The sequence below is a fragment of the Ostrinia nubilalis genome, chromosome 2 (assembly GCF_963855985.1).
Source record: "Ostrinia nubilalis chromosome 2, ilOstNubi1.1, whole genome shotgun sequence".
Taxonomy (NCBI): Eukaryota; Metazoa; Arthropoda; class Insecta; order Lepidoptera; family Crambidae; genus Ostrinia; species Ostrinia nubilalis.
The window spans coordinates 5060688-5086923 of NC_087089.1; the positions used below are offsets into that span (position 1 = coordinate 5060688).

General features: G+C 36.5%; 1 protein-coding gene across 1 annotated transcript in view; it reads right to left on the reverse strand.

Moving 5' to 3' along the window:
* LOC135078295 (GTPase-activating Rap/Ran-GAP domain-like protein 3) overlaps window positions 1–26236 on the reverse strand; it is a 122817-nt gene that overhangs the window by 7950 nt on the left and 88631 nt on the right. Inside the window, exons 3-10 of the mRNA XM_063972894.1 lie at window positions 21974–22066; window positions 19578–19659; window positions 10731–10837; window positions 9747–9878; window positions 9415–9541; window positions 9071–9169; window positions 8524–8627; window positions 7165–7270 (exon numbers count right to left, since the gene is read on the reverse strand). Coding sequence (XP_063828964.1) covers window positions 7165–7270; window positions 8524–8627; window positions 9071–9169; window positions 9415–9541; window positions 9747–9878; window positions 10731–10837; window positions 19578–19659; window positions 21974–22066 — 850 coding nt within the window. The remainder of the gene's footprint in view (window positions 1–7164; window positions 7271–8523; window positions 8628–9070; window positions 9170–9414; window positions 9542–9746; window positions 9879–10730; window positions 10838–19577; window positions 19660–21973; window positions 22067–26236) is intronic.

A 26236-nucleotide genomic window follows, 5' to 3' on the forward strand; every position in this document is an offset into this window, starting at 1 on the left:
TTATTATTAGGCACTTATTTTACAGCTGAAATGATCAAGCGAAATGAGCATTACTGATTCGCAGCTGTACGCGACCCAATTACTTCCTAAATTCCCATTTGTATAATTGGGTGGTAAATTGCGGTGCGCGTCCGAGTATAATCGCTCATTTCACGAGTTCATATAACGAGGAGTGAAACTAAATGAAAGTGTGGGGGAAATTGGCTTTGCTGTATGTGTTGCGACGTATAAATCACGTTGCGTGCCCCATTATTATTCTGTGTCGGAGACAGTCTGTGTTTGTTGCCTTTCTTTGCCCCAAGGGACCTAATGTAGCGCCAAGGCTAAAGGTTTGATTAGTTGACTCTTTGTGAGCAAATGGTGCCGTTAGTTTGTTATTGTCTTGTTTTGTTTTGACGCATGGAAAGCAGAGCACAAGTTTTTTGGATAATTATTGATGTCTTTGCATTCCCTTTTTATTCTATCCGTGTACCTACGTACATTGCATGCTTATATGTAGATAAAGTTTAAACACAGCAATTTTAAATTACAATGTAAGTAAAGTTTAAAGTTCGTGCAATATTTTACTACGAAAATATTTGGACGGATTATTCAAAGTATTCGGTAGGTACATGATCGTTCAATTTAATCTAGATTAACAAAGTTAAGTCGAAACGGCAACAATGTTAACACAGCGTTTGGAAGCGGGTGAGTTAAATTGCAATTTATTATTCCGCCGACACATTGCATCATGCATACAATGCATCATATATTTTTTATGCGATTTATTCGCCTACAGTTTGCAAATATTTGAATTCATTGTTGCAGAAAGGCATTTCGCCTAGTATTTTATCGCTGTAAACGTATTTATGGATGACATAAAATACCCCTATTTTATGTTACTGTCGTTTGTTTACTACTTTTCTGTAAAAGTTCAAAAGCGAATATAAAATTGACTCGCAACTCGCAATTCTAACTCTGAAATTAGATAATTTCAGCAACGAAAGCATAATCAAATTTTGTCTGGAATGTAGAGAAAAAAAAAGAATGATAACCATCATTCTAAAAATCTCACTTCGATTATTATTTATTTATTGGACTTAAGTAGGTACTATCATAAACCTAGTCAGATTTCGGGAGCGGGGTGGAAGCTTTTTAAAAAGGATTATATTTAATTAAACTAAGTGATCACGTCCTCGCCGAGTTGGAGGCGATTTAATAATGATTTAATATTGTGGCCGATCGCAGTCGTCCAGTACGGTGTTTACAATTTAGTTCTGCTGACACATCTCTTATGTGAATAACAATTCTACGAATGCTTACACTGTAGAGTGGAAAGTGATGACTTATCTTGTTTAGTCTAGAGCAGAGGGAGCTGACGGATGCATAACTCCTCCCTCCCTAAGTGAGAAATTATCGGAAGTTTCATTTTTATGAGTATTCCGATAATTTCGTTTACATAAAATTTTTACATGTTTGCGGAAGGCAATTAACACAATTAACATAAAAAGAATCAAAACTAATACAAATGTAAAGTATGTAAAATAAGAAGTGTCTGTTTCATTTTCACTAGCACTGATTGCTGCACTGTGTTTCAGGGCGTACGACATGTATTTGATTTCATCCAAATTGATTCCATGCATATTGAGTGCGCGTGCACCGGATAGCGTTGCGTTTACAGGTAGCTCGGGTAGGTGAATCACCGGTATGTGTTCTACGATGTCTGATGAAATGTAGAGTCGATGGTGGATCTGCAGGCCATGGATTTCCAGGTCACAAGGCTCATCGATGGTGATGATGTACGTGCCGAAGACTGACTGCTTACTGACTTCGCTGTCGCAGTGTTTGGTCAGCGTGGCTTTCAGTCTGCTGTACAGAATCCAGTTGTTCGCGTTGAGCTGCTGGAGTTTTACTTCTTCCAGCTGGATCTGGTGCTGCTTGCAGGAGGTAAGGTCCTTACTGAACCTCATCAGCTGTTCCACGCAGGTAGGCTCGTTATGTAGAGCCTGGTTGTTCGTAGAGCACAGGAAGCGATCGCCGGCGGCAAGCGGGCGACACGGTGTTACGATCGGTAAGTATTTCAAACCCTTCGCCAAAAGGTAAGGAAATTTGGGGAAAATGGAAAGCGTAACGTTTTGGGATTCTTGGAATATAGGAAGTGAGTATATCTTATAATAATTGTAAGTATAATTATTTATCAATGGTATTTCTAAAATAAATGTTATCTGATCCTGTTTCATATAAGATTTTACACAAATAGTTTCTTCTAAATTTAACAAATTACTTTCCGTAGGCTGGTAAACTAAATTGGCAGAGTTTGAAATTAACTTTAAATGATACAATAATTCTGTAGAGTTTACAATTGCTTGGTGTAAAATGGATACTCTACTTAATGCTAATGCTGTTTCTATTTCACTTAATCTTATAAATATTGTACGGAAACTACTTATGAATATGTTATACACTCCTAGTATGTATGTAGAAAAAGTCCAATCGTTTTGTGTGGACGTTATGTTTTGCAATAGGCTTTCAACTCGTTTCAAGCGTTCATCAATAATAATAGAGTTGTTATTTATTTGCTCTGAAATATTTATGAAACTGTCGAACATTTTTGAGACCAGGGTAATTTTCTTAGATATTATCTTTAGTTGAAGGGCCAGCGCCTGCGTCCCTATCATTAGCAGAAGGCACTACCTGCGGAGGGCGTTTTATGTTTTTAATAGGCACTTTGGTAGTCCTATCACCTACTTTAATTGGTAAGATGTTTCGCTTGGCTTTGCCTACAACCTTTGCTTTTACATAACGTGGTTTGTCCTTGCTTTTACGCTTATTTACGTCTTTTGCAAATATTATGTTTCCTTCGGAAAACTCTATTTCTGTTTCACCACCTTTCTTTTCCCTAATGGTTTCCTTTTTGGCTGTCGTTTTCTGAGCTATGTATTTATATAAGTGCTTTGTACGTTTCGCATGATCTTGAACTAATTGCTGATAATATTGCTTTTCGAAATTGATTCTAAATGGACTATCTGAATCTGTATGACCAAAAACTACCTCAAATGGTGTTAACTCAGTTACAGAGTGGATGGTGTGGTTATATGCCATTACTGAATATGTCATAACTGATGCGGCATCTGTACATCGTCTTTCGTATTTAGCCAATCTATAGATCTCTATAATTGTCGAGTGAAAGCGTTCGATAAGTCCCATAGAATTAGGGTTATTTGGGGTTCCGATGTGAAGTTCAACTTTATGTAAATTTAGAAATTCTTTCATGAGTTCGTTATTAAATTCGGTTCCTGGATCTGAGCTTATACGTTTTGGAATTCCGTAGAATGAGAAATATTTCATAAGTGCTCTAGTAACGTCAGATGTTGATTTGCTAGGTATCTCTATTGCTTGTCCTAATTTGCTGAAGGCGTCAATTAGGGTTAAATATGTGATTCCTTCAATACTGAAGAGATCAATGAAAATTTCCTGAAATGGGGAATCTTGAGTTTTAGTTAATTGTAAAAATGGTTTTATGGGTTTCCTATCGTATTTCATTTTACGGCAGGCTTCGCAAGCGTTAATGATTGCGGAAACTGTTTGTTGCATGTTAGGCCAAAAATGATTTCTACGAATTCTAATCAATGTTTCCTTAATACCACGGTGGCATGTTTTTCCTTCATGGTATTGGATAACTATTGCTTTTTGTTCACCCTCGTCTTCTATGTAATTTACCCGTTCTGTACACTCGTAAAACTGAACTACATCTTTCTTAAAAAGTTTAATAATTACGTCTGTGAAAATTCGTCTAAGTTGATCTGATTCAAAATAAATGAAATACTTTGTTTTAGGTTTGATATATTCTTTTAAAAACTGTTTTACTAATTCTGCATTATTATCAGGTAAATGTACTTCAAGAACCTTTTGTTTATCGCGTGAAAGGTTTTTGACTGAAAGTTCATTATCGAATCGTTCAAAGACTAATATTTGATTAGGTTTGTTATCGATTGCTTCGTTTAAGATTGGGATGCCTTGTGATTCGGTATCTTTTGCGGAATGAATAGTTTGTGAGTTATTTGATTGTTCATCGACACAGTCTGAATTATTTGACGATGGAATCGGATATTCTGAACCTAATTGTCTACTTCCTTCTGAGGATGTAGAGTCGGAAATTCCTATTGTACTTCCTGATGATAATTTTTCTATTTTCTTTACTACTTTATCAACATGTTTTTGAATACGTTTTTCCTTTTTGCTAACATTTACTTTCATGGACTGATTATCTGAATCAAGAGCATTTACTTTTATGCGGGATAACGCGTCTGCGTTTGCGTTTTGTTTATTGATTGATTCATTACGGTAATTAGCGGTTGCACTAGGCATTCTAACGTTGTCTGTGAATTTTTTGTAATTTAAAATGATTGGAATGCATGCAGTTTTAGTTTTGAGGACTCTATTTTTAATGTCGATTAATGCTTCCAATTGTTCCAATAAATCTTGTCCAATTACACCATCGTACCATTTGTGTACGTCATATAAATAAAATTTGTGGTATTTTCTGCATTTAAAAGTTGGAAAAAGAGGGATTTCTATGGTTTTGTTGTGCGTACTTGACGCGTGTGTACTCACAACTTGGAATGGTTCATTTTTTATGAATTTACTGAAATACTGATAGCCAATACGCGGACTGAAGAACGAACGCATGCTGCCAGTGTCGATCATCATGCGAGCATCCAGTTCCGGTAGGTAAATATATGGTAATGTTAATTCCGGATCGCAATTAATATTTATCTGTTCTGTTCTTTGATGGAGGCTGTTTCGTGAAAATCCTGTTGGAATTCAGTTTCCTGGGTTTCCTCGGGAGTTTCCTCGAAATCAGGGTAATACTGTTCGCTGTACATGTTATTATATTCGTCTATAGGGTATTCACAATAATATTGATCGTAATACGACTGTTCTGCTTCGTCGTAGTTCAGATCATTTAAGTTTGTTTCATTTACGTTGTTTGGTTTTGTAGCCGTACGCATAGACACGTCGGTCAGCTGCATACGTGGCGGCTGGACTTGTTGGGCTTGCTGAGCACCGAACTGTGGCTTATAGCCGAATTGAGGCGGTTTGTAACCGAATTGCTGTGGAGGATGTCTATAGCCAAATTGCTGGGGCGGTCTATATCCGAACTGCTGTGGAGGCCTGTAGCCGAACTGCTGCGGCGGCCTGAAACCTGGTTGATGCGGAGGCTTGAAATAGCCGAATTGTTGTAAAGGTTTATTTCCATATTGCTGGAAGGGTTTGTAGCCTTGATTAGGCGGAAGGCCAAATTTAAATTGTGGAGGAATTATCGGTTTGAAAGCATTAGAGCTGACAAAATGAGGCTGATTGCCTGAAAATTTCTGTTGAGTTGGCGTAAACGAATTGTTAGGTTTGGGTTGCGAATGCATTTTGCTTCGCATGTTATATTGGTCCATAAAGTTTACTTCCTCGAGCACAATCGAGAGGGCGGCTTCCAAAGTGGACGGTGCCTTTAGTCTCACAATGCGCACAAGGTTTTCTGGTAAATTATAGAGAAACACGTTTAACGCGGTGTTGTTGTATATGGTGATTTTGGCGTGACGGATTGACTCGTCTGCTATGGTGTTTACTTTGGATATAAGCATTGACCTGGTTGATTGCACGCGGTTGCAAAAGTCTGTGTACGATTCATTCGATCTGATTTTTAGTGATTCTAATTCGATATTAATACATGCCTCACTACGCGGGTCTCCAAAATGTTGTGTCAGAATTTCCTTAAGTTCCGACCAGTTTGTTAAATTTTCTTGTTCTGATAACAGTGCTGCTGCATTTTCTGTAAGGCGGCTAGTTATAGCGTGGTACACGTATAAATCTTGCTCAACCCCACCTCTATATCTCGATATAACATACTCACATTTTTTAAGGAACAAATTTAGATGTTTTTTGTCACCATTAAAAAATGGAATTAATCTGAGCATCTCGTTGGGTATTGGCGTGATTTGTACGGATTCGATTTGTGGTGAAGCCATTTTTACTGAATTTAAATTTATTTAATTGATATGCGCCAGTCAGAATTTGTAACAGTACTTTACACAATATTCACAATTAAAATACACGTAGTGATTACCGTGTAAAACACACAATAAAATACACAATAAAATACACAATAAAAATACACAGTAAAAATAAGAGTGGTTCTTAATTTAATTGTTCAATTTCGAGAGACAATTAACTTAAAAACTTTAATAATTTTTACTTTACACAATAAACTTATTTAATTTAATTTAATATTCAATTTATTTACTTTATTTCACTTTATTTCGCTTTATTTACTTTATTTCAATTTATTTACTTTATTTCAATTTATTTACTTTACTTTGTTTCAATATTTAATTCACTTAAATCTAAACGAAAAGTGTTAACGATAAAGTTTTATGACGAAAACACAAAATGCGATACCCTGGGAGAAGTTCTATCCCGGAGTAGCAATATTTCCCTACGATTTAAAAAGCATGAAAAATACACAGAGGATAAGGAGTGGAAGGATTGGCGAAAAGTTCTACTCACCAACCGACCGTTCTCTGCATACTCGTTCCACCCGTACTTCGATGACAAATTTATTTGGTTCGGCGGATTTATTAGTTTCCCGTAGTATCACGAATTTAAACGGCGGATTTTGACACCAATCGCGTAAACTTTAGGAAAACTTGCAGCAATAAATCCGAACGGCTGCGCCAGTCAGATTTCGGGAGCGGGGTGGAAGCTTTTTAAAAAGGATTATATTTAATTAAACTAAGTGATCACGTCCTCGCCGAGTTGGAGGCGATTTAATAATGATTTAATATTGTGGCCGATCGCAGTCGTCCAGTACGGTGTTTACAATTTAGTTCTGCTGACACATCTCTTATGTGAATAACAATTCTACGAATGCTTACACTGTAGAGTGGAAAGTGATGACTTATCTTGTTTAGTCTAGAGCAGAGGGAGCTGACGGATGCATAACTACCTATACCTACTTACTGACAGACACATTGAGCTTAGCCATGTGGTGCCTTCTGTGTTCTAATATAGTCTGATGTTCTGTCGACTGTACACTAGTAAGATAATTTAACGCTTCCAACTGAATTACCCATTGTGTTCCTGATTAACTATTCAGTTATTCACTGCCTGTAAACGTATAACAAAGGATACGAGTGAAGTGGCTCTTGACGCACTGTGGGTTGAAGGTGTTGTGCACGGAGTCCTCCGTGAACACGATGTTTACGATGTCGTTGCCGATGTGTCGCTTCCTTTCCAACTGCCGACATAATGTGGACGAACGATGTAACGAACGATGTAACGAAAAAGCTTTGCATGAAATACGAGTCTCTTGTCGGGCGGGAATCATGAATCGTCTTTTGTTTGCATGATTTATTTAGATGTCATAGCGGCTGTCGTGTGGTGCAACTGGAAGTTATTATTGAAGGAAGGAAAGATGGAGGATAATGTATGAAATTAAAAGACGGTATGGCCCATTAAGTTTCAGACGTCGCATCGGTACGATCGATAAAATAACTGAGAGGACAATTTCAGGCAGTATAAATATGCATTTATACTGCCTGAAATTGTCCTCTCAGTGGAGGAGATGTGCGTCATGCATGGAGGAAATGTGTCACATGTCATATAGGTACTATACATTCGACATGGTCGGGAACACTAACAAACGTAATCCGCACGTTTGTTAGTGCACTGACGAAGCAAAGGGCGAAGCTTCCAATTTGCCCAGTTCGACATTTGCTCGCGACTACCAAAATAATTGAGTTTGAATAACTAACAACGAGTTATTATGACCTATTTCACTAAATTACGCTTGATTAGCCATGTAACTTCTTTAGAGCGACGTTTTCAGTGAGTAAGTATTTACAGAAAAAAATGGATTGGCAAAAACAAATGTTACGCTAAGTAAATCTTTCAAGCACCTAGACTTTGTTTTTGTTAGTAAGTCAACACTAGAACAAAAGCTGAAATGTTACATCACCGGCATTTAACAGACAAATACTCGTAGGTCGAACTTAAGCCAGGGTCTCAAAGATTCCTTAGGAAGGTACAAGTTGGGCTTTATAAATCCGACCCCTGAAGGATTACAATGGGATGGGGCGGGATCAAGACAACTCGAGTGCGTTCGGTTTGATCAACTTCGTAAAAGTTGGTTTAAGTTATCACGCATTGAAGTTCAATCGAAAAGAAAAGTTACTTTCAAACATCTTTTACCTACAATACTCTCTCTCCCATTTCCTTTCAGGCTCATAATGAAACTAGCAATTAGGTATGTTTGCAGAATCGTTATATCATTTAAGCCACGGTGTTAAATAAACTTTATTGGGCACAGCAGAATAATTGGCAACTGATGTAGTTATACTAACCAAATTCTACTAATTTTGTTGTGATTGGAAAATACAAATCGGATTAAGAGTAATTAAATTTCATGTTTCCCGTTGCCAAACAAATAACGAGCTGGTTATCATTGATGAACATCACTAACTAACTAGGACAATGTCAATGCACACGAACCTGTTGCTTATTGTCTTTGGAGAAGGGCAACATCGTGGAGACATGGAACATTATCTCGTGGCCTTGATGCATCGTGTAAATGGAATGGCTGCCAGTCATGTCACCTGCAAAGGAAACGAGGTTAGCTATGCAAAACAACAAACCATTTCAAACTTTATTTCTCTGGCCAGAACGGTTCGCGACGTGAAGCTATAAATTCATACGTCTAAGTTATGACTAGCACGAGGAAAGCGAGGGTTTAACTGTAACTTTGACAAAGGTAAACTCTAGAAACCTCTAAACCGCTCGGGATTACGTTATCGCTAGTACCTGCTTTTCAGGCACCCAAACAAAAGCACTGCAAAGTTTTATGTGCAACTCATTTATCATACGGATATGCCTTGTAAGTTGTATGCAATCAATGGTTTCTCGGCACATAAGACAGGTTTCTTAAAACTTTTGTACGAACTGCCTGCAAAACTATTTTTATTTCAATTGAACTGGTGTTGAAATAGGCAAGGCATTTTCAGTATTGTAGGTAGTCTTCTGCGTCTAATAAAAATCTTACCTTTGACATCTAGTCCTCCTCGGAACCGGTTCCAGCCTCGTAATCGAATTTTGTCGCCCAAAAGTGATATAAATCGGTCCCATTTCTCGTCGCCCTTTTCTGAAAGATTCCGCCACTCATAAATGACCTCGTAAAAATATTTTTATGACACTTTGAGGGCGCAATGCAGGAATATTGTGATATTTTGCAAGCTAGCAAATATACAACATCGTATTGAAAGAGGCGTTAAACTGATAGATAAGATGCTTGTCTGAATCTAAAATTTTGAATTTATCGTTTCATTTTGAATTTAACGAGACTGAATAATTATTAAATAATTAACTCATAAATCCGACTAAAGTTACCATTGGAAAGCATTTCGTCGTCAGTCTTCTGTACTGGTTTCATCAACATGACGCCGATCTTGAAGTTCACTGAGCCTTCCTGCTCTTCTAGCAAAAGAATGTCTTTTTGCAACTCTGCACATGTGATCTGGGTATAGTAGGTAAATAATAAAACAAATATTAAAAATGAATGATCATAAAAATATCTACAACATATGTACCTATTGAATTCCAACTTTATTGAACTCAGTCAAAAGAAAATAGGAAAGGAATTTGTGATTTCTTCCGAGAAATATGTGAGAAGCCTTTGAATCGTTTTTGAAACATCAAAGAGGCGAATACTCGTAACTCACTTCTCTTGGCACTTTGTCCACCCTTTCCATCGAAGCAAACTGTGCCAGTATCTGTTTGACTGTTGGCCTGGTAGGCGCCTGACTGCCCCCACTGGTCCAGGCGCTAGGGGGTAGGTAGATCTTGTGGGCGCCCTAAAAATATCATGAGTTTGTAACAGATAGAAGTGGGATAGTGGTGGTGAAAGTTGAAATTTTAACCTTTTTTAATTTACAAATTACTTGAATTTGTTTAAAAAAGGTGTCGTCCTCTAGATAAGTCGAAATCTTCGTAAAAAGAAGGAAATATTAGTAGATGAAACAATAATAATTTTTCGTATTAAGAAAGGAAAGTAAGTAAAATATTAAGTTAATCCTAACCTGCCTCGCCCATAACATGTTTAACATGAAATTAAGTCTTACTCATGTGACTTTGGGATAAGTAGTTGCTTTAGCCTAAGTAGACGGATTAAGAGCACTGAAGTTACTAATAGTAAGTCCTTAGTTGAGAAGGTATTGTAGTACGAAGGTAGTTATGTAAATTTAGTCGACCTACAAGTTACGTACAAGCCCTTAAATCCTTTATAATGTTCATAACCCTTGCATTGGGATTAGCAAACAATTTACATAAGACCTATCGATTAGCAAACTGGGGCACTATAGGAATCTAAAAGTTAAATAATCGTTGCAATGAGAATGAGCGAAAACTAATGTATTTTCTGCCAAGCGAATCTCTGTAATGTGTTATTTGTATTCCACAGAATTTCACATTGCGCAATCATGCAGAACTTAAATCGGGTTAAATCGAAATGCCAATTTAATGGAATGGATTTATAACAACGAAACGAGTAAATATTTGTAATGCAATCTATCTCCTTTGTGTAAAGAGGAGTGCGCAATAATGCTCGCTTATTAGGTATACTTAAGTTCATTGTGTTCATAAAGTCTTATTAGACGTCGAGGAAATTGAGCGGATGTTTTGTAGAGATGTGATAAGCTGTCACTCACCATTTTGTTGAAGAGTATTGCACGTAGAAGGCCCGCACCACCCTCCTGCACCACGCTCAGTAAATAAGGCTCCCTCGCACCATCCACTCCTATGTAATTCTGGTGCACTATAAAAAGAAAATTGCCATTTTACTACGACTAGAACTACCTTGGACTCACATTTCTTCGCATTCAGTAAAGATAGCACGACACTTATCCGATTAGAAACGTAAAAATTTATGGTAAAACAGTTTTCGGTGCGACTCTACTCATAAATAAGGCCTAAAGGATCCCTGGGTCTTCGTATCCTAATTGTCATCAGTAAAATGTAAGGGCTATTGGTAGTAAGTAGATAAAGATAGCTAGCTACCTACACTAAGAATTCTTAGTCTAGATAGGTATGTGTGTAGGTCTATCCAAAATCTTTAGAGAGAGTTGAAAGACTCCAACTCTAAACACTTGACCTTAATATCCGGTGCATTATTAAACATATATTCATAATATTAAACTTCCTCACTTGAGAAAAGTTTAAGTGGATTCGGCGAGTCTATCTTCGGCTAAGCCCACGTTTGTTACATAACCCAATTTTCAATTGGCAATGAAGAACAGCTTAAGCTACTGCAGCGCAAGGCTGACTGTATAACGTCTGCTAAAATGAAAATAACCTTGCAGTGTTCTGTAAGATATCTCATATTGGTCTATGACAGCAAACAGATTGGGGAAAATGCTTGACTGACCCATATTTTTGCTTGTATCTGTTACCAATTCATGTTGTCGAGTGTCGATAAATCATAGCGATTGGTTTGCATAACTCGCACGGGCACACTTTGCGAGAACTTATCGAAATTGCTGTCAACGTTGGGGGAATGTCGAAATCGTATTATGTAACCATAAGCTGTTATCGAACTTTGGGGCGTGAATGCGTGATAAGCACTGCCAATATTGGCCGCGTTTGATTTAAATTTGTTGCTGAGAAAGGATGAAATGTTGAATTATTCAACACAGTTTGAAGGCTTCTAACAAGACTTTTAATTGCATTTTAATTTAAACTAAACACGATTTCTCTATCGTCTGCGAAAAGTTAATTTTAAATATAATAAAAAAGAAGTTTTAAAAGTAATGTCAGACCAGTCCATGTTTCAAGAATTGAAACTAACTACTAACTCATAAATAACCCGTCTTATCCAATAAAAGTATCGGCAAGTACAAAAAGTTCCAGGTATGGTCTGGATACGAAATTTTTGGCGGGTGATTACTGAAATGTGACCAAAGTTTTCTGACATGCGTCTAACTTTGTATGAAATCGCTGTACGAGTAATAACATTATGTCCTTTGATGTCTCAATTGTATTATCTCGAAAAAAGTGTCAGTTCTAACGACTCCATAATTATAATAATAATAATTTATATATGTATTTGTAAGCTGTTTGTTTTCTGAATAAAACAAAATAAAAATAAAATAAAATAATGTCACTGGTAGAACCTACCTTTGTCACTTTTGTATTTTTATTGTTTTTAAAAAATATTTACTATGTGGGTATGGGTACTTCAAATATCAGTGATACCGTGTCTTATTTCTTATAATGGTGATTTAAGTTATGACCACACAATCCACTAGCTAGAATGCGAACTATGCTAGTTTATCGACCGCTTTTTCATACTGGATGGTAGAGTAATCGTACGTATCGAAAATCGTGCCTGAAAAGTGTTTGCGAGAGAAAAAAAACTTCTTTAAAGTGTATCTAGAGATTGTTGATAAGTCCTCTAGAAGGACTATTCAAATAAGACGATCCTAGTTAGAAGTACTTGCCAGTCGTACCTTTATTTTGAAGTTTTAATGTACTTCGTGACCTCTCTAGGTATGTCGCCTGAAGTCCTAGAGTTCGAGTTCGTAACAACCAGCTTTAAATGTAGGTCTGGTATGTTGAGCGAAGCTACTTCGGAACTTCAAATTAATTAAGTTTTGCACTCGCTAATGACAGGATTCACCAGTACTGGGTCGCCTGTGCCAAACTAATATATTGTTTCGTGAAACATGAAAACTTTGTTATTGTTTATGTGCTATATTGTACAACTAATTAGATGGACTTGATTCGTATGCAGTAAAGATAAATAGCCGTTGTAATGATATCTTTATGAGAGAGGCAATTATTATAAACATAAGAAGAATAAATAAAAAACAACTAGCTGAAGAATTAGGTAGTACAGAGTTTTAGTGAATAAGGATGTAACAAGTCTAAATTAGGGGCGAAATTTCCGCAAGCGATATCAAAGTTCAGGCAAATATGTGTATTATTGCCGTATGATGTAGAGTTTCGACATAAATAAAATTAAGGGCCATTTGTACAGCTGAATGGAGGTAAATTGGAGTGAGTACAGAGAACGTTATGTGGTTGTTAAGAGTACTTTTAGGCTCGGTATGTTACTACGGCATAATAGTACCTAATTATGAACAACAACAAAAAACAGGGGAATAAAAAATAATTGAAGCATATCTAACCGTGAACTCAGTCAAAGAATAAAAGTGTTGTTTTGGTAGTGAGGATACATTAATATAATTTACTGCCCAAATAGTGGGAAACCGCCAACGAGGACTGCGAGTTTGTGATGTGTAAAAATAGCTCACTAGGGATTTTCTTGTATGAATTTTATGGCGAATGTTAGCGCGATAACTAAATACATAATACATAATAGTTACATATAATAAACAATACACCAGAAAATGCTTTTGTTCGCAATGTGAGAGTTCGTTTTTATAGAGACAAAAAATATGCCCATACACATTTTCAAGAGACTAATATTAGTGATAATTTCATTCAGTTAATAGCGTATAAAATATTACGAAAACATAAAGTTGTTGATTTCTTACAGATTTATTGTATTAAGGTAACTTTCAGTTACTTTCCCGCCTAGGTACTCGTACTACCATAACCAAACCATATTTTTCAATTTCCAACCGAAGCTTCCCTGGCTTTCATTTAGGTGCTTTGCCGGAGTATTAATAATCCCTGAAATTCAAACTTTTGAGAGCTTTGCCTTGTCTCGGTAACTGGAGTAAGAAATCGGGACATTTAGCGATACTTCGTGTGCTGTGCCCTATATTTAAGTTTTGGAGAAGATTTTTTCATAGAAAGACCTAATACATTTTGCAAGGCCATGATGGGTCTAATGGTAATGATGGGTTTCTAATTACCGCACCAAATCAATAAGTATTAGACATTGCTAAATGGAATTAAGCTAAAAAGTACACCTATATTTAAAGATGTTAGTTGCAAATGTTTTATGTAGGTAATTTATTTTTTTATAAAATCTACGGTAGTCATATAAAGTAGGTACCTACCAAAAATACCTAGCCCTTTAAAAATTAACTATATTTCGTTCCTACATAAAACATTTTACGGTTCAGATTATGGCTTTGCCGTTAATTTTCACTCAAGAGTATCAGGTGTCTGATATATTTCCCCGTAACCCGACCGGGCACGGTTACGTTAACCGACCGCTGCGGTTAATTACCGGACCACAGCTCGGACCGGTCGCAGTTTGTAGTCCGACGAATTGTACAATTGTATATTTTCATCCCAGTGGATACGTAAATTTCATTTGTGGAGTTTCAGCTGTAATAGTTCACACTTGCATGATTCGGGGAAATTAGTTGCGGGGAGTTGAAATGTATTTGTAAGTTGTCGCCTCACTCTACTTTTACTCTAAGATATTTGTTTTTATATTTTTTAATAAGCTAAAAAATAATTGTAGGAACCTGATAGAGATACACACACATCTAAATCGTATAGTAAGACCTGTACTAAATAAACATTTATTATAATTTCTCACTTTTAAAGTGGATGTTTCTACAGACATTAGGTTAGTGTGAGTGTAATTACCGTCAACCATCCGCTTTGTAAACATCTGTTATGTAAACGTCATCCAACCGTATCGAGGGACTGAGCGTCCTAATTTATTTAGGACCTCTACACACTCGTAGTCACCTAGCTAGAGTGGGAATGACAAACTATCTAATGAAATCCGTAGAATAGGGTCATGGTAGAGTATCCACAGATCACAGAAACTAAAGGGAGATGTGACAAGGGGGCGGGGCCGGTGTCGCAGCATTATGCCCAAAAACAGAACACATTGCTCGTGACAGCAATGATGACAGCAGCGACGTCATAACGTCCATTTGCGACGACAATGTGACATCTTCTATGTTAATCTAATTGAAGATGTCACACTGTCGTCGCAAATGGACGATAATGTGAACAGTTTACATTGCTTGCGTAGTACTAAAGATTATTCGAACGTTGAGTACTGAAACTGATACCGCAGTGGGTAATGAGCACATTGATTACTTTGTGTGAGTGAATTTCTAATGCGACACTGAGTTTCGAACTCAGGGCATTAGTGGGCACTTCTCTATATCTCTATGTATTCCAGAACTGGTTTATGGCTGAAAGGTGTTAGTAATCCTCTAATCTAGATCTCTACAGTAGGACGATACTGAGTCTAATTTCATAGCCTAAACCATTTGCCATCCGAGTACCGCAGTATTCTAGACTGCCTAACCGCGGCATTTCACGTACTCGTTTGCATATGGAGATTACATAGTTATGAAAACTACAGTACCATTAGCAGAGTTTGCACGTTTCAACTTCTTTCCATTCCATTTGAAGTTAAATTGGACAAATACATAGAAAATAAACCCTAAAAACTCGTTTGGCGTGGTTCGATTGGTTTCCGGGAAAATCACTTTGTTTACGACTTTTACGATAAACTCTTTTCAGCAGCAATTATATTACTCGATCGTAAAAAATATTAATGTTATTAAGAGCGCTTTCATATTTAGGCGACTTTAGCAGTGCGACAAACGCACGATAGACGCGCTGCTGATAATTTCATACTATATGACAGCGGATGCCTGCCTTCACAATAAAAACACCGCTGCCAGGCTGTTGTCGCGCTTCTAACGCCCTAATGTGAAAGAAGTCTTAGTCATTACTAATGTTATAGGATAGCAATGGTAATAGGTACTTACCATTGCTATCCACACTTTTTGTTTTAATTACACACTTTTTGTTTTAATTAAAGGGTTGTGAGTTGCGAACTCAGTTATCTTATTCTCCTCTTGTCATCTTATCAGAACTCATAAAATAAACAAAACTAAACATAGCATACTAATTTGTTTCAAAAACCCAAAGCGGCAAATGTTACACTGAAACCCTTTATATTTTGATTGATTAACCCATTGTTTGAAATAACTCACAAAGAAAAATTAACAACTCTTATCTCTCAATTTCCGTACCGTTTAAATGGGATATGAGCTGTGGTATTCATGTCAATGTGAAATTGTGATCTCTGTCAGTTTATAATATAACGCGTTAGATTGTAAACTAACAGTGGGTTAGGTTAGATTGTAATTTACTACGTCCGATTATAATCTGACGGAATTCACAATTTTACGGTGACATTCACACAACACGACGAACTCACACCACTGCACACTGACAGTCGAGAAAGAGGTACCTTTGACTTTAATATCATTTGAATAAGGTCCGTGCTGCGAATAGATTCGTAGTGTGTAGAGTCGCCCCATATCCTGTTTTACGTCAAAGTCAAAGGGCTAAGGCCTCAGCCTCGAACTTAGCGGGCAGCGGGGCGGCGGCGGCGGCGGCGCGGGAGCGGGGCGGGCAACGCAGACACGTTCTCGAAACCAGCGGGCAGCTCGCGCGGCGCTTTAGCGGCGAAGTGTTGTGTTCGGGGTTGTGTTGTCGAGATATTTGTTTTTATTCGCGAACGAAATGTCTGAACAACAGCGACAATTTTATTTCGATTCAAATTTATTCCTTACGCTCGATTTATTGTGGGCAAAAGAAGGAGTGCGCTGCCCGCTCGTTGCCCGCTCCCTCGCCGCTGCCCGCTCGTTGCCCGCTCCGGCGCCGCTGCCGCGCCGCTGTTTTCGAGAACCGGTCTATTGGATTTTACGCATAAGATCCTGCCGCTCCCGCGCCGCCGCCGCCGCCGCCCCGCTGCCCGCTAAGTTCGAGGCTGAGGCCTAATTTGTTTGCATGTCACTAAATCCCAACTATAGATGCATAACCAACAAAGCAAAGGCAAATAAAATGAAACCTTGATTGTGTGCACATATTTGTTTCGATTTAACAAATCTGCAACTAAAATTAATTACACGTCGAAATTCGTGAAGCGTTCAGTGCCACAAACAGGCCCGAACTCAAATAAAAATAGAGGATTTTGTGGCGGCGAGAGAGTTTAAACTAGAGATGAAACGGATAGTTGATTGGCCGGATACCGGATACCGGATATCCGGCCAGCTTCTCGGCCGGATAGCCGGATATCCGGCGGCCGGATAGTTGGCCCATTGTCTCGTTGCATGTCGTGACGAGTTAAGCGCCGCACAGGTGCTTCGAACGCGATCAGTGGGTCTATTAGTAGACTAGACTAGACACACTTTTCGAAAATCGAATCCGTCCGAATAGAATGTCAGATTTTGCCACTTGTCTAGGGGCACGGTAATACTATCTATACAGTATTCCAACTCGGCCATATTTTTTAAATAAATGTCAACAGCCCCGCTGTACGTCACGGTATGACAACATGCGATAGGGCTGCTCACCTACAGTACCCATTCTAATTACATCTGTCTACTTAGAATTTCTATCTAGTTTTGTGATTGTAATTTTTTTTTTATTTAGACAAACAAAATACTTTGTGAAAGGAATAGGATAAAAATGCGTGTTGTTTTGTGATTAGTACATTTAATTTTAAAAAATATACTAAAATAATTTTTGAATCTACTAATCATAACGAGTACTTAATGACCTGTTACTTTAATTTCCAGCGGGCGAAGTTGTGGGCCAAAGCTGGTTTTATACAATATAATTTCCATTTCATGACTAGTTATTGACAAATTTGACCGTTTAAGACGGTCAGTCAAATTCAATCACCTTAGTCATTTTCAACACTAGGCCATCGACGTGCGTTCGACACATTCGCGACACCCCTAACTTTTGGATCTCGACCGCGTCCCGATATTTGAAATTCGAAGGAAAAGTCGCGTTTTGTCGGTTTATATGAAGTTACAATACTGTGTGATATTATTACCGTGCTAGGGGGCAGATCAATTCGGGCGATTTCGGTTTCCATAGTGAGTGTGTGATTGAATAGCGAAAATTAAATTAGTTTACTTGCTGCGTAATCTGACTGAACTGCATCATGTCATCAGACCATCAGTGAAAAAAAGATCGCCTATTTTATTTGGCAATATTTCGACATTATCAGATATTTACTATTTATACAGGGTGTTAGGTAAATAAGTATATGAGCCGACACTAGCCCATGTTAACATGGGCATATAAATGGTATGGTGAAGTCAGAAATTTGATATCATGATTTTATTTTTTTAAATTTTCATACAAAATAAATTTTACAAAATCCGATTTGTATGAAAATTAAAATAGTTAAAATGAAGATATCAATTTTCTGACTTCACCATAACATTTATATGACCATGTTAACATGGGCTAGTGTCGGCTCATATACCCATTTACCTAACACCCTGTATATTCGTCATTAGAGTGAAAAGCTCAGAAAAATAAATTATTTTTTTGAAAGGCCTTAATTATGGCTTTTTTGTAACTTTTTGGATTTTAAATAAAAGCCGTCATTATAATAAGCCATTTTATTGATATTTACCTCAAAGATTAATGTATTTCATTTTATTAATAGGAAATTGTCTTAGTTTTTTAATATCCGGTATCCGGCCGGATAATGAGTTACTATCCGGTATCCGGCCGGATAGTAAATTTAGGCCGGATATCCGGCCTACCGGATAGTTACCGGATATCCGTTTCATCTCTAGTTTAAACATTCGTGAAAAGAAAAGTTGAGTGTGTAAATTATCTTCTCGAGTGAAATCGATTTAGAATTACAATCAATTAGAAGTTTAACTCACCGTAGAAGCCCAATTTTTCATTTTAAATAACAGAAAAATAGTTTATTATTTTATTAAAGAGAGCTTATTTGTCTAACAAGGTTCTTATTTTACGGCACAAAAACCTTATGAAAATTAGGAGGGCACCCAACCCATACGTCATTTCCTTTCTATTGTCGCTTTCATCAAAGAGAAGAATAGGTGTTGATTTAAGAATGAATAGGACAGTCATCAAATAGAAATGATCAAAAACAAGTGCCATGACTGTACTTTCCTATCTAATTCGGCGAATTTATCCATCAATAATTCATGTTATAGAGCTGCTGTTTATGCTAGCAGAATGAACTGAATAAAACATGCTTTCACCTGAATTTTTCCAATACACTCACGATTTACTTGACAGATCTAATGTAATTGCTTGTTTGCCGGCTTATTGAGATAGTAGTATGGCCCATATAAATTGCTTTTCATCTACTAACTATTAGTTATTCCATAAATATTCTTATTAGATAGGTGCCGTTATACATTTTATAATGTCGCGACAATGTACTAGATTTATATGCCCATTTATTTCCGAGTCTGTAGGTTTTGAGTCCGGTACACATATTGGATTTAATAACTCCTCAAAGATTTTTACTCCATCGGAAAAAAGGTGTAAAACCAGCAGTTTCATTTGGGTTGGTTTTTTCCAACTGTTATTTAAGTTCAAAACTCCAAAAGTTAAGTCTCATTAGAATGTTATCAAACACCGGTTTTAGGTGTTTGCCCTTAATGGCATATTATGGATATGTACCTATTTGTATAACTTTTCTCGTTTGGAAACACTTCAAAGAGTTTACCTATTTTCCTATTGTTGTTTCAGAAAGCAATTTTATGACAATGAGGTGTTTTTGTGCGATGAAAACGTTAAAGAAAATAAACACTTACTTTTACCGAGAAAGTATTTGAAGTACCATCTTGTTTGGAATTCAGGATTCTCCAGAACCGGTGCGCTCGGTGGTCCAAACAACTGCGAAAACAAGAAAAACTAAATTATTCACAATGTTCCTCTAAATAAAATTGTTGATGCTCATTTGTTACAAATACTTTTTTTATGTCAAAGGATTTTCATATCGTCTTTCCGGCCAGTATGTTTTAATGGTTGGTTTTTGTTTTTCTAAATTCATGCGCGATTATGGTGAGCAATTACGAGTAGGTAGGTATATTTTCCCAAATTCATTGACTCTAGGCGCCTCAATTTTCCTCTCTTTTGGAAGTCTCGCTTATTATGTTCGACATAAAAGAAGTCCGGCGTAATGTCGGACAGTCGTCATCCACAGATAAAGTGGATCCTTTTCCGAGCGTGCTCAGGGTTTCGTGAAATTACCCAAATTTACTGAAAAAAGCAGCAAACTGTAAAAAGGACTCGTATGTACCGCACAGTGGATACAAAATAGTACATAGGTACATTTTTGCATATGAATAAATAAAAAGATACTTGATGAATTTTTCGCATTTAAACCTAGGCATAAACTATTTGTGCCTGTATTTTGGCGACTTGATAATACTTATATTCACCAATCTAGGTGTCCAAAAATGAATAATAGTTTCAGTAAGGGTTTCGTTTCAAGTGTTAAAGAAAACTGCGTAGGTGTAACTTACTATTTTTGTCTGTGCGTAGGTGTAACTTACTGTATATTTTTTTAGGTGATTACCTACTTTGTGACGTCCGTATTTTATTTATTATTAAGGGAACTCAATTACAGTATCTAGTTTAAATAATATGTATCTAAATCTCTATCTAAATATTAAAAGTTAGTAGGTAAATAATGAACTGCAAAATATTATAAAACAAAATACTATTAAGTGGAAAAAGAAAAATAACGCATAAAAGTGGCCAGTCACATCATCACACGGATATGAATGGAGTTTGTTAATGCAGTAATGCAGATTATATGTATAATTTTATAAAATGTAAACCTAGTACATAAATAATCATACTTTTTGTCATTTTTATATTACGGTGCGGTGGTATGAAGGTTTCGTAAGGCGTTAAGGTCTTTGATGTGTACTTTTATACGTGGAATTTTGTCATTTTTAAATATATTCCCACGTACCCGGAAGCTGCTACTAGGTAGGGCATTAATATTTGATATTTCAAGCGGTTTTTCCGTTAAAATTATATTTGTCGATGCGTTTCGCCAAACCAATTTCCATCTGTGAGTTTCCCACGCATAATGTGCCGCTGTGTGTTCTCTTAGGGGTTTTACAACCCCTAGATACATAATTATTATTCTTAGAAGTCAAATATAGTGTTTAAAATAGAATAGGAATACTTAGTGTAGGTAATATGCTACTAATATTATAAATGTGACAGTTATTGAGTATGTATGGATGATGCTTTTTACTCTTTCACGCAAAATACTACTGAAAGGATTTTGATGAAACCGATCTGTGTGAAACTGAATTTCACACGGTATCTATTGAATTATTCACTACATATTTCCATTTCATTGATTATGACTATAGCACACTTTAATGTGATTCGCCAACAAAAAACATATTTTCATTTATTAGGTTCTATAAGAGACGAATAATAAAAATGTTATTTGATATTTTGACCTTTGAGGGTAAAAGATGATTGGGTGTTTTGCTTAGAATCTATTGACACGTGAAAAACTCACGCTAGGGTATTCTATTGTCAATCATGAAAGGATGGTTCACAATAGGCGTCCCTATCCCTTGGGTGGAGTTAGAATAAGTAATACATTCATGTCACATAAAAAGGTTTCTTAGCTAGGTGCTAAAAATACTGACTTTTCAGTTTTTCGAGGTATAAATGTCGAACAACCACAACTGGCTTGTATTCTATTGACAATCAGTTAGTAATTCTTGGGACGTATTCCACTTTGAGCACCCGTTCAAATAGCACCTACCCGAATTTACGTTATAGGCGGTTATCACACTGCGCCGCGCTCCGCCAGATTTAATCATTGTATGCAAGTACCTCAGTTGGTATAGAAAACACGCGCGGCACTTCACACTGACAACGCGTCCGCGCGCGTGATTTTTTATATGAAAATCACGCGCTTCGCGGCGGAGCGCGGCGCAGTGTGATAACCGCCTTACGTCCTGTCTATCAAATACATTCGCAGCCAGCACTAGGCTGCTGTGCTGTAGGTGCTTTAAATGGAATACGTCATACAATTAATTTAATTCCACTTAGAGCACCTGCCCAAAATATCGATAGGTGGAATAGGCCAGGTGCTATGTGGGCGGGTGCTCAAATTGGAATACGTCATTATTTGAGCCAAGACAAAATTAGCTAATATTTAACTACTAACCTCGTCCTTTTCTCCCAATGAGTTCCCATTCTCGAGTCGGTACCGCCGCGCCACCGCGTCCAAGGCGCCAGCCGCGTCGCTGCTCCCCGACAACTGTGGACAACGGAAACTATCTTTAATTTATGAGTACATAGAGTACTTTATGATAAAACAGTACCCAAGGAAACTCCTTGTAGCAAAAATACAGCATAGGTAATTCAAGGATGTAGTATCTACTTAACGAATTACAAACATTTAAGTATTGCTTTATTTATTATTCTAGAATGGTTGATGAAGCAACTAATAGGCAAGTTCATCTGAATAAAATTCAAGTAGAGCAGCTAACATCCTGTACTTACTGGTCTAGTGTGTGTAAATACATTTCAAAAGTACCATTTTATTTTTTAATATCATATTTATAAGGAAAATAATTTACCTATTACCATAGGTAATTACTATTTTACGTTTAACATCCTCAATTATTAACAATAATTATGGGCTTATAATCGTTGGAGGGCGTTAAAAGGAAAAAATCCTTTTTCATTATCTTGGATATTAATTAGAGAGGGAAAGACGGATGATTAAATTTTAATTATCATTTTACCGCAAATGGAATGAATTCCTTAATTGCGAATATAACTAATAGTTGGAGCAGGTAAATATAGTTTTAATGAAAACTGTTCGCCTAGAGGTAAAGGACGTTTAATTAATATGTATATCGTCATGTAAGCTTTACTACCTTAGTCTTTTGAACTTAAGATAATCTAGTCTAGAGTTAAGAATAAATCGGTTCCGGTTAAAGTATAAAATTAGTACCTTATTTACCTAACATATTAAAAAAATCACACAACTTTTGAGCTATTCATACAAACTTATATTACAGTAAACATTTTTTTTTAATGAAATACTTTGAATGTTCTCTACACTGATGAAAGAGGTCTGACTTGCTTGGGTAGGTGCATATTTTGCGTGATATGATGGATTATTCAAATAAATTACAAAATTCATTTGTTTTATGTCGGCCAGCCCCGTGGAGGGTTACGTTCGGGTGGTTCGGGTCAAAATCCTAAAATCGTGAAACCGAGTATTGAAGTTTTAACAGTAGAAATCTAGGTTAAGCTCGGTTTGTCTGATATCGCAAACGGATCACGGCTGTTTGGTTTGTAAGCGCCAGATGTTGCTTGTGAATCTTACATTAACTACAGGAGAACTGCGCTGGAAATACATGGTATAAATTAATTTTATCTTATAGTGTTTTCTCAGAAAACATTTTTGAAATGATACCAATGAGTAAGAAATAAATTTATCTACGAGTCCTTTCTGTTGAGGCAGAGATTGAATATTTATAATGAAATGTTTCATTCAATAATTTAGATTTTTATTAGTAAAACTTAAATACCAACAAATTTATACAATTACCATTACAAATAACGCTGTTTTACTCTGTGAGATTAATTTGTATAGTAGTACATGGCTTGTACCTAAATCATTTAACTTGGGTCAAAGCTCGTCAATTAGAAATTCACAAAATGTTAAATTAAAACCTAATTGGAGAGATATCGCGTGTCACTTCACTTGGACACTCAACAACTATCAGACGCAATCAGTGCCTAATTCGAAGTATTAAAGGTTTAGGAGGGCCATTGTGTACAGGCTGGGAAAGGCAATTTGTCCCATTGGATGTACAATTTAATATCCCAAATTGAATTTTATTGGGGACCTTTAGGATCTGAAAGCGGCCGCAATAATTAGGCTGTGAAGGATCAAAGTCTCGATTACGAATTCATTAATTTAACTAGATTTTATTGCGACGGGTTCGATGTATTAGCATAATTTTTTAATCTTTTAATTCTAATATTATCCTAAAAGCTTATTAGAATTTTAGATTGTGGAATATTGGCATGACCAATTTGACGATGGAAATTTGGAAACGGCAATAGGTAAATTCTTAAGTCTACTTTACTGATATTTAATAGGTAGGTACTTAGACCAGAAAAATAACATGAAGGCTAGCGTTCGTAAGAAAACAAAAAATATGAAAGAGACAGATAATGATGATGAAGTGAAGTAATTCAGGTAAATATTCCTCTCTTGTTATCCGAGCTCGATCTGTTCCACCCAATCTGATCAGCTGGGGGAGTCTCAAAACATAATTATCCGAACGTGTTCGACGCCTCGGTGCAAGCAGTTAACTCAAATAATACGACAGATTGACAGCTTTGATAAACTGGTGATCACTGGGGATTCGTGAGCGAATCTCTTCATCGGATATAGACAAATAATAGGAATGGTGGCTTAAATTGAGAGAATGATTGAAAAGTAAGTACTTTAAGGCTAAAGATGTAGCTTAAAGCAGAAAGAGAATTATACAACGCTCTTAAAATTCATAACAGCGTAATCAAAAGTCAGTCAAAATTGCGGCACACATTTCAATATCTATCCAAAGCCTAAATAAAGCTGGAAAATTAATTTAGCCGTAGGTAAAAATCCGTGAATTGAATCCATAAAGCTTTGAGTGCGAAAATACTTTCAGAGCTTTGAATTTATTGCTTTGCGTATAACTGCGCGATTTTATTTTACAAAATCGTGTTGTATGGAATATTGTTGAGGCTGAGTCAAGGGCGTCTGAATATTATGACGTCAGTCACGTGTCCGACGTGAATGGCCGGCAGCCTGCGACAGCTCACCTGACGTAGTAATAACACACAGGGTGTCACGATGGATCAAGCTAGAACAATAAACGAAGAATGGCCCATGCTGACTCGTTATCTTTTCAATGAAGGCAAAAGTGCTTTTTTAAAGCCTACTTACAGAAATAAATGAGTTTTACTGAGTTTTACTGAGTTTTACTTAAAGGGTGAAAGACACGTGATAAAGCTACAAAATTACCTATAAATTATTATATTCTTCTGAAAATTGCCTAAAAAGGTGTTACTACCTCCAATTAGATGGCAAGATTGGATAATTTTTACACACTTTTATACAGGGTTACTTTATAGGTATAATCCGTGCTTATACCGACCGGCCGAACCGGTCTACGAAATATTTGCATTACTATTACAATATAATAATATAATACAGAAATAAAAAAGATATTTTGTACAATATACTGTACGATTATTACCTTTATGTCATGCAGATGTTTAAAAAATTGTACAAGGCAGACTCACGTCAAAACCCGCTTTACGAACCAACAAGCGGTGCGATAAGAGCTACATCACGAAAAGTATGGAAAAAACATGAATGCTATACTAATTTTTGAAGGGGACTAAATATAAACTTGGGATTTTTTCGTAAAATGTTACAAACGTTTGTTAGCGCTGAAGCACGGGCGAGGGTTATGAAATGGAATTTCGACACGAAACAAGTTTTTGGTTTATGTTTTAGAATGCTTTTGCTCGAGAGTAGTTTTATTTTTAAAATTTAAAACAATGAGATCCCAAAATAACTATGATGAAGTAACGAACGATATATTACTATATTTCAGACTACTATTCGATTGTTACCAGTTAACCCTCGTACCTCTCATTAATTTAATTAGATCTTTCACTACAAGTATAATTATTTCACTACAAGGAAATCATTTATTTTAATGACGGAGTGGAGTGGTTAACGGGAAAATCCGCCCATGGAGTCCAAAAATACTTCCAATCTTTGGACTAAATAAAAACAAATTCTTTCAATCTATTTTGCCAATTCAACGATCATATTTTTATGCTAATGCTAATGTATTTCTTTAGGAGCCTATCGCTTTGCGCAGTTGGTATGATGTTTATATTAAAGCGCGGTCAAGCGAATATTTCATAGAGCTCAGTGGTTTATTTTATTTCTCATACATATTTATTGGCTGATCCGTTGCGTTCGTCTTACAGTTCTAAGACAGAAAGTGGGTGGATTGATACACCCAACGTGATCGAATTCTCTGATTCAACACGTGGTTCTAGTAAATATGAGTATTTCTCAAAAAAAATGTACGTAACGAAACGGTAGTAACGAAATAGTAAGGCCATAAGGCTTGTTATACATTGGCGAAATATTGTGAATGCTCTTCATTTATTCAATTCGAAATATTTGTAAGTATGCACCCAAATACGAGGTAATATTAAGGGGTTAGAAATAAAATAAGGGAGTAATCATTCATACTATTTTAATAAAATTATTTTTGTTCCATCATGTTTATCCATTTTGAGTCGTTCTCTGTAAGCTTTTTGCCTTTCGGCATTGGTTTTTGGCGGCATTCCTAAAAAAACAAAAGAAGTAATCACATAAAAACGTAATCTAAAT